Consider the following 10,018-nt stretch of genomic DNA (forward strand, 5'->3'; position numbering starts at 1 on the left):
AAAGAAAGAAAGAAAGAAAGAAAAGTTAATAATATTATGCCAAAAAAGTAAGTGGGACTATAATATTCCTTGACTTCCAGAGATTTCAGCTAAGGCCTAAACCAATTTTCTATGCATGGCATGTGGAGATCCGGTACTATCTAGCCATCTAAGATAAGTTCAGAACACACCTAGCATATGCACTGCTTTCTCAAGGAGCTATAAACTTAGGAAGAGCAGATCCCACATAGAATCCCTAGACCAAGGGGTAGGTCTACTATCTTGGTACTGTCAATGAACAGGCTTGGATTTTAAAATCCTGGGGTGAGGGTGAATGTTTTTGAGTTTACTCAATAGAAATTTGAGTTTGACCAGAATCTATCAGTCAAGAAGCACTTAAATTTGCTGGCATGTCAACCTATATGTATTAAACAAGCTAAAAATCCAAGACAATAGAACATAGATCTTTTAGATTTTAGATGACTTGTCTGCAGTCTTCTTCAATGCTTTAAAGCCTTTTTATGGCTGTAACTCTTATACTACTACAACTAGAGCTCTTTTCTCAGTCCACTGGCTATTATATAATACATTCCAGTTTAAGTCTTTTCTTCTCTCTCTTCTAGAATATTACACTACTCTTACCATTCTCTTTAGTTTTGCCCTTATTAACTTAATCTTCTACACATTTTCCACACAGTTTAGCAAAAATGTAAATGACAGTGTTTAATCTGGGTTGCTTTCTTTTCACAGTTTCCAAACCATAGTTTTAAGATTGGTGTTTCCAGATCCCACGAGACACCTGTGGCTATATTTTGTATTTGTTTTTTGTATTTGTTTTTATTTTTATTCCTTTTTTTTTTTTTTTTCTTTCTTTTTTTTGAAATAGGGTCCCACTATGTAGCCTAGTCTGGCCTTGCCTCCTACTTCTGCCTCCTGAGTTCTGGGTTGACTGGCATGTGTCACCATGCCCAGCTTTGTGGCTTCTTTTTTTTTTTTTTTTTTTTTTTTGTGCAGTGTCTCACTACATAGCCCATATTAGTAGTGATCCTCCTGATTTCTGCCTCCCAAGTGCTGGGATTACAGGCACGCGTCACTGCCGCCGGACTCCATTGCTGGCTCAGTGCACCCAGAGGCGGGGCCGGCACGGCATGCCAAGCCAGGGATCAAACCCTGGCCCCTGCGCTTACCTAAGCAAGTGCTTAGTCTGCTAAGCTATACCGCCGGCCCTTGTGGCTACATTTTTGGAAGAGTGTAAAGTATGCAAAGCTTCAGTCCCTCCCCACTCTTACTTCCCTAGAGCAAGAACACTTTCTTTCATCTTTGAGTTGTTTTAAGCTTTAATCTGAAAAATATTTTTGATGAATTAATAGTCATTGTGTAACTACTGGCCTACTGATTAAGTTCAAGTACCTAACCAGATTAGGGCTTGCCAGCTTCTGCCAGTCTTTACTACAAACTTGATATTTCAGCAAGATAATTTGTTTAGGCAAATCTGTTGTGCCTTTGCTTATATTGCTTATGCTACAAGAAAGTTAATTTTCATTCTCTGTCACTGGGCTAATATGCATCATTTCAGACATGTTTCAGGCATCATTATCTCTAGAAAGCCTTTCTAGACATTGCCATACCAGGCAAGTTTGAATTAGGTGTCCTGCTTAGTACCCTAAAAGCTCTGATTATCACTTATCTATTTTTGTTTGTTTTAGGGAAGGGCCTACAAGGTGTTTAGGGTCTCACTGCTTAGATCAGACTCATAGTGATCCACCTGTTTACAGCCTCCTAAGCTGAGATTACAGGTGTGTGCCACCATGCCCAGTCTCAATTGCCCTTTCAGTGCACCCCAGGGGTGGGACCAGCAAGGCAGTTGCCCAGGGATCGAACCTCTGGCCCCTGAGGCTGCTTGTAGGCGCTTTAATCCGCTGAGCTATTTGGCTGGCCCTCTTATTCTGTTTTTAATTACATTTTTATTGTTTGTTTTTGTCTCATTTGTCAGAGTTAGAAATTCTTCAAAGCAGGAAATACATTTTAAAGTTACCTTTATATTACCAGTTAGATGAGAGCCTGACATGTGGTAGACATAAATATTTGAGCAATTAATTATTTATTGCTTATACTTTTCTAGTGCATCAATCTTGCAGTTGATATATAACCTAAAATTAATGTATTTATTCCTGTATGGAGATTGTTTCTGTTGTGTTTATTGGTCATAGTGTATACAAATATTTGAGTTTATATTTTCAAAGAAATAAAAGAACATTACTGTTTTCTTTTTTTAGGATCCAGAATTTCAGTTTAATAGCTGGTTTTTATTTTGTACAGCTAAAATGTAAAGCTTATCCATATAATCTCTTGTCAGTGTTGGCCTGTGTGGATTAAAATGGGCATATTTTAACCTATGACCAAATTAGGTATTAGAATATCTGTCTAGTGGGGATTTGTAAATTATTATATTTTGTAGCATGGCAGGTTTATATAAACAGTTGCAGTGATTCCCGCTGTGCGTTTGAAATTAAAATCTAGGTTTAAATAGAGAAATGTAATGATAAAACTACTCAAAGCTGCCAATTTTGGAAAGCTTATTTTGATACTTTAGCACATTTGCCTTTGATATCTTAAAGATTGTATCTTTTTTAAAGAACTATCAAAGCTAAGTTGATGAAAAGAAAATTTTATGTCATGACTCTGTAAAGTATCTACCCAGGTTCTCTAAATTCAAATTTATTACATACGTAACTAATAAGGAATAAATAAGCTAAGCATCCTGGTTTTGTTCATAATGTAATACTTTTTTAAAGCTGCCTATTACCACATTTTAATAGAAACTTTCAATACTATAGGAAGACCATTCATAATTCATTTAAAAAATTTTTAGCACATTGAATATTTCTCTATTTGATAACTTCAAATTTCACTATATTTCATTTCTCAGTGGGTTTTTTAATTGTTTTTATTGTTTTTCTGAATAACTTGATAGTAAAATGAATAGATTTGGTTATAATGCTTTGATGCCTTAAAATTATAAACTTCTTTTCATACAGATAAAGATACAATAAATAAAATTAGAGACTTACGAATGAAAGCTGAAGATTATGAAGTAGTGAAGGTGATTGGTAGAGGTGCATTTGGAGAAGTTCAATTGGTAGGTTATTTTAATGAAATTAATAAAAATTTTTAAATTAAAAAATTTACTTGTGTATTTAAGGGGAAGTATTGTTTTTACAGGAAGAATTCTTGCTTTAAATTGCTCTATTCTTGGGGCTGGGGAGATAGCTCAGTAGTGTAAGTACCTGCCTAGCAAGTCCACAGTTCTGATTTCATTCCCTGGTGCCGCATACCGTACCAGCCCTGGAACCCTGGGCGCGCACTTGGCGGCACACACCTGTAATCCCAACACCAAGGAGGCTAAGACAGGAGGATCACTAGGAGTCCAAAACTGGGTCGTGAGACCCTGTATCAGAAAAAAAAACAAAACTGCTTTATTCTCACCTAAGAATATGAAAGCCTTGGACTGAATCTAGTAGTAGGAAGTGTTTTCTCTCAGTATCCTTGGGTAGTCTCAAGTATAAGAAGCTTTTTCTTATATTATTGGACTCTCCCAAATAGTGTGGGACACTGTGCTTTATAAGTGGGAGCAGTGCTTGCACCTGGGTATAGTGGGGAAGTACACTGTAATATAGGGCAGTGATGTTGAGCCTTTTAGCATTTTCGGTGATTAAAAACAGCCTGATGCAGCATACATACTGTAAGTTTGCCACCGCTTACACAGGGAATGACCTTTTTTCCTATACTACTTTTGGTAATTAAAATTGTGACATGAGCTACTTGAGAATTCAGCAGGGGGAATAAAAATAGCCGAAACAGTAATACTAAATACTTTAGCAAGTATCAGACTCATTTAATAAATTGTTCTATGAAACATTGAAGTTTAAATATGAAGATTTTATTATTTTCCAATTTTAAAGGTAAGACATAAATCTACAAGGAAGGTATATGCAATGAAGCTTTTAAGCAAGTTTGAAATGATTAAGAGATCCGATTCTGCCTTTTTCTGGGAAGAAAGGGACATCATGGCCTTTGCTAACAGTCCTTGGGTTGTTCAGGTATGATTTTATTATTTCACCGTTGCTTCACTATTTTGTTTGTAAGTAAATCTGGGAAAGTTTATGTTTTAGAACAAAAATAATTTATGAGCAATTGCAAATTATTTAATGTATCATTTTAAAATCATAAAATTAATTTTGTTGAATGTTCAGAAAGATCAGAAAAGGTTTCTGTAGAATTTAAATAATGTGATTTGAGAAAAGTTTTATTGTATTTTAACTTGATATGGTCTTATTTCCTATCAGAATATAAGGGGGCTTTTTGTTTTTGTTTTTTTAATACAAAATGAGATTCTTTCATTTAACAGTCTGGTGTCTGTCTCATATTTTGTAGAAAGGGGAGTGAAGGGGAAGGGTAGGGACTGAGTCAGGCTAGGCCACCTAGCACAGTGTTGGCTTTAGGTCTCCAGTCGTAAGCAAAAATGCTGTAAGTTAGGAGTCAGAGATCCTAGTCTGGACTGTCAGTGCTTAATCTGTAAAGCAGCAAAATTGTGTTACATTTCTGGGCCACATTTCTTTGTTTAAAAATATGTGAAAGTTATCATTGATGGGTTGCATTCAGTTGTGGAGAAGAGTTAGAGGGTCAAGCAAGATTTGGGGAAAATTATAATTCTGGATTTTCTAACTCTGCTTCAGTTTGACCAACTGCATCATTTATATTCAAATCCTTAATGTAACAGTTTATGTAGCAGAAGTAAACTGAGCCAAACCATTTCTAAATTCCTAACATGTATTTTGTGCTTGATTGATTTACAGTGTATAATGAAGACTATTCTATATAAGCATTCTAGTAGTTGGAATAAAAAGAATGTGGAAAATGTCGAAGATTTGCACAATACCACATTTTAAAAATTGAAATATCTGCTGTTATTGTCAACTATGTAGATCAAGTTTTCTCAGATTCAGTTCTGTTGAGATTTTGTGCCATGTAACTCGGTGTAAAGGACTATCCTATGCATTATTCGAATTACTAGTATGTTTGTTTATGAGTTTGAAAGCATCCCTGGCTTCTACCCAAACATCCCAGGTACACTTTAATCTGGGATACAGTCGTCATGAAATGCTAGTTTCTTATCCTTCCCCCCAAATATTTTAAAATAACCAAGTCTGTATGTAACTAAAATGGTTAAACTTTAAAAGAGAAAACATGAAGATTTTAAAACATCTACATACCTTAGCTATTTCTAAGAAATTATAAATTTTAGTTTCATTCACAATTTCTTACACTTAAAGTGTTCTTTTCTAATTTGCTCTTTTTTTACTACAGCCCTGGTCACATAATGTATTTATGCCTGATATTCTTTCCCATTTCTTAAGATGAATTTTACTGTCTTCTTTGATTCTAGCTGCTACTTTTGCTTCTTTGTTAGTTATTACTGCTCCTCCTCTGCTGTCATTTTTTTTTGAGCTAATATTACACCAAGTGATTTCTGTATTCAGTTACCTTTTTTCCTTAATAATCTAGGAGGTTACTTGCATTCACCTCTGAATTATTGATTCATTCATGATTTTGTTCAGTAAACATTTTTGAAGCATTTGCCACCTGCTGGCATCCAACTGCTCACTGAGCTGAAGCAAGAAAAGCAAGGTGAAGCAAGAAAGTTTAGTTCCTTATGTTCTTGTAGAAAGGGTTATAGTTACAGAAACTCGTGGCAGTTAAGCAAATTGTCAGAGCTAAGAAGCTGATGAGGAACAGCTGAAATTGTAACTCAGTTTATCAGACATTTCTTGAGAATTACGGTATTGATATCAGTTTAACATTAAACTCCACTAATGTACAAGTTAAATTAAGGTGTGGTATTTCTTTGCATAGATTTGTGTATTTTTCATTGAAATTTATAAATAAAAATTTTAGATAGCCGAGGATATAGCTCAGTGGCATAAGTGTCTGCCTGGCAAGTTCAAGGTCCCAGGTTCAATTCCCTGTACTGCCAACTTTTTTTTTTTTTTTTTTTTGCTTATGCATGGGTTTATGCAGCATGTTTCTCTTTTAACTGTACTTAGTGCTATCCTGCAATTTCTTTTACTTTTATATTAGTATTTTGTCTTTTTTAATGAAACAATTTGCTTACTTTTAATATATGTGTTGTTTTGTTGTATTTGGATAGCTTTTTTATGCATTCCAAGATGATCGCTATCTCTACATGGTGATGGAGTACATGCCTGGTGGAGATCTTGTAAATCTAATGAGCAACTATGATGTGCCTGAAAAGTGGGCACGATTCTACACTGCAGAAGTAGTTCTTGCATTGGATGCAATCCATTCCATGGGTTTTATTCATAGGTAAAGATAATGTTTTACATTTTCTTATGAGTTGAAAACAATGCCTAAAGAACTTCAGCTTTATTTGATTAACATTTTTTATCCTAAATCTCTATAATCTTCTCCCTTTAGCACAAGTGACATTGTAGAGTTGTCTTGTCAGCATTTAGTTTAAAGTTGATATAAATATATTCTTTAATGTTTCTTGATTTGTGTAGCTTTTATATTTGGAAAAGTAAAAATTGTAAACTAGCTTCTTAAAGTGTATGTCAATGTTACTCATTTTAATTTTAATTTTGTATAGACAGATAATTTTCTTTCAATAAGATAGACTGCATTTATTCTTTCGAAGAACAGTTTCATACATTGCAGAACACTGGTTGACTTACCTATGCTTGCTGCGCTATGTGTCAAGGATCAAAAATGAAAATGGTAGGCTGGGATGTAGCTCAGCAGCACAGTTGATTCTTGGCAAGTGCAAGGTCCTAAGCTTGATTCCTGGTACAAAAAAGAAAAGAAAGTGTCTTGGATCCAGTTCTGCAGTACAGTCTTCTATTATCTTTTCTGTCTGAGCAATATATTTTTGAATAGTTAATGTGTCTCGAATGATTGATTTTCTGCCTAGAAGAATCAGACTCTGAAGAAAAAGAGTTTATGCTGCTTTGTGGGCATTAACATGTAAAGGAGCTTTTTCAGTTTCTTGACATAGATAAGGGAAAACATGTAGATCAAAGGTGACCTGGTATAGATTAAGGATACGTGGCCCGAAATAACTGCCTCGTAAATTTTCTGTGTCTGATCTGTTTCAGAAATACTCTTTCATTTTTTTCTCTCCTTCAGAGATGTGAAGCCTGATAATATGCTACTGGATAAATCTGGACATTTGAAGTTAGCAGATTTTGGTACTTGTATGAAGATGAATAAGGTTAATTAATTTTATTTTCATTTGATTTTTGCTAGTCTAAGATACATGCTCCTTTAGAAAATGTTTGAATTCACAAACCATATGTCAACCTATGCAGAACTGATGGGACCTTATTTGCTGAAATAAATACCATGGTTTCAGTGTAGCATCAGTAATTTGTTAGTGATTTAATTTTTTTTCCTATTTAGAAAAAAATGTGGTTAGCTAGATTTACTAAATTCTTCCTAATAACTCTTATATACACTACTGATAACTAGAAATGGAATTAGTTTAAATGTCAAATACTCCAGTGTTAAAATCAGACTTTCATAAAAATTAGATTTTAAGAATATATATTTTTTATTGTTGCCTTCTGTTACCATGTAGATTTTACAGTTTATCTTGGAAGTCAGTTTAAAAAGGTATCCATGTTCACTCTTTAAATAAAAAATAGCTTTTACATACACAAATGAAGGAAGTAATATGCTACTTTTCAGTTGAGAGAGTTTTTTTCTTTAAGTTTATCATAGAGCAATAGGATGCTATATTTATTTTATTTAATTTATTTTCAATGTATTTTAGTACTGGGTCTGCAGGGTCCCACTATACAGATCGGAATCATAGTGACCCTCCTGTTTTCAGCCTCCCAAGTACTGAGATTACAGGTGCATGCCACAAACGCCCAGTCTCAGTTGTTGTCTCAGTATGCCCTGGGGCTGGCACTGCACACCAGAGGTCAAACCCCGGGCCCTGCATCTTCTGCCTAAACTGACACTTTAATCCACTGAGCTATCTGGCTGGCCCACTATATTTATTTAAAAAGACATTTATTGGCTAGAAACACTCCATAGAACTTTTATGTTAAATTTAGTTATAATTCTATTGCATTAATAAAGTAGGTGACAAATAATTTTGGAGAAGGGCATTAAAATATGCATCGTATATGTAGTCAGTGTTCCTAGGACTATAATGCCCTTCCCCCATATATATTTGTATAGTCATCAGCTTCTGTACATTTTCAAGGATCCTTGAATAGCTAGTAAAAAATGATGTAATCTGTATTTATAAATTATGTATTTATAAATTGTGGGTCCGTCAGACTTTCAAACTGGTTGCATTAGCTTATATACTTGTTCTCTGTCAATTAAGATCATTATATTGACACAACTGGAGAAATAATAAATAATGCCAATGTTGCCCCGCTCCTGGGCACACTGAGCCTGTGCACTAGGGAGGCAGAAAACAGGAAGATCACTACAAGTTTGAGCTGTAGTGAGACCCTGTACACACACACACAAAATCACTAGTGTTTATGTAATATACATAGATAGAATTTTGCCATGTATACTTTTTTTTTTTTTTTTTCAGAACTGGGGATTGAACTCAGGCCCTTGCGCTTGCCAGGGAAGCACTTATTCTACTAAGCTATCTCCCCGACCCCACATGTATACTTTTTACTATGTTACTTTTTGGAAAGTTTGCATTAAGTTTTGGCATATTATAGTCCAAAGGTTGAGTTCCACAGTTTATAATAAAAAAAATTATTTTAAATATTTGATAATTAAAAATTCAACCTGACCCCCTTTCTAGGAAGGTATGGTACGATGTGATACAGCAGTTGGAACACCTGATTATATTTCCCCTGAAGTATTAAAATCCCAAGGTGGTGATGGTTATTATGGACGAGAATGTGACTGGTGGTCAGTTGGAGTATTTTTATATGAAATGCTTGTAGGTGAGTAAAGGAAATTTTGTGTACCTCTGATATAATTACTCATGCCAAAATTTACTACTTGGCTGCTTCTGACATAATTACTACATTAAGCAATGTTTGATCCAAATCTGCTCCATGGTTTTTTAAAAGAAAGGCTTAGAGCAACTTTCTGATGCTATTTCTTTTTATATAATAAATATGTTTTTAGTTTAGCATGTATTTAGTTATTTTCAGTTGGTAACATTGGCATGTTTCCTTTGAAATAGATTGTTTCAAATAATGTTATTTTGCTACTATTTTCTTTATCAACTTTTCAGGTGATACACCCTTTTATGCAGATTCTTTGGTTGGAACTTACAGTAAGATTATGAATCATAAAAATTCACTTACCTTTCCTGATGACAATGATATATCAAAAGAAGCAAAAAATCTTATTTGTGCCTTTCTTACCGACAGGTAAATAATCTTAACATTGAACTTCCATTAATTCTAAAAAATTCTCATCTTGCTACTCAGTTTTTAAGTCCACATCTGAGCCCCTACATTTAAACTGTTAGAATATAAAAGTAGTCATTCATCCAATCATTTTAACAATGAAACCTAGTATAATTTTATTATATTTTGGTATCTTTTTCTATGTCTCATAAGCTTACTGTGTCTAAGCAGTTGCAATAATAACAGTTTTAGCAGATAAGTTGTTTTGTTATTTGTTTGATACAGGGTCTTGCTACATAGTTCATACTCATAGTGATCCTCCTGTCTCAGCCTCCCCATCCCCGGGATTACAGGTGTGCCATACCAGGGATCCAACTCAGGTCCTTGTGCTTGCCAGGCAGGCACTTAGACCACTAAGCTTGATGACAGTATTTTAATCTATCAAATCTTAAGATTTTTTTCCCTAACATGTTAATTTCTAAAATTAGAGTGCCATATATAAAACTTGTATTAATTTTATATATTACTTTAATTAGGACCATTTTCCCCAGTTATATAAAAAGGATGATACATCTTCATTTGTCTTTTTCTATTTGATAATACATTACCCTGAAATAAATAGC

At 34.3% G+C, this 10,018-nt stretch overlaps 1 protein-coding gene across 1 annotated transcript in view; it reads left to right on the plus strand.

Annotated features, from left to right (window-relative positions):
* Positions 1 to 10,018, plus strand: part of Rock1 (Rho associated coiled-coil containing protein kinase 1) — a 118,784-nt gene that overhangs the window by 39,399 nt on the left and 69,367 nt on the right. Inside the window, exons 3-8 of the mRNA XM_023720398.1 lie at positions 3,018 to 3,118; positions 3,942 to 4,079; positions 6,188 to 6,363; positions 7,183 to 7,267; positions 8,837 to 8,981; positions 9,278 to 9,416. Of these exons, the coding sequence (XP_023576166.1) occupies positions 3,018 to 3,118; positions 3,942 to 4,079; positions 6,188 to 6,363; positions 7,183 to 7,267; positions 8,837 to 8,981; positions 9,278 to 9,416 (784 nt within the window). The remainder of the gene's footprint in view (positions 1 to 3,017; positions 3,119 to 3,941; positions 4,080 to 6,187; positions 6,364 to 7,182; positions 7,268 to 8,836; positions 8,982 to 9,277; positions 9,417 to 10,018) is intronic.

This window comes from Octodon degus, unplaced genomic scaffold (assembly GCF_000260255.1).
Source record: "Octodon degus isolate 3935 unplaced genomic scaffold, OctDeg1.0 scaffold00075, whole genome shotgun sequence".
NCBI lineage: Eukaryota > Metazoa > Chordata > Mammalia > Rodentia > Octodontidae > Octodon > Octodon degus.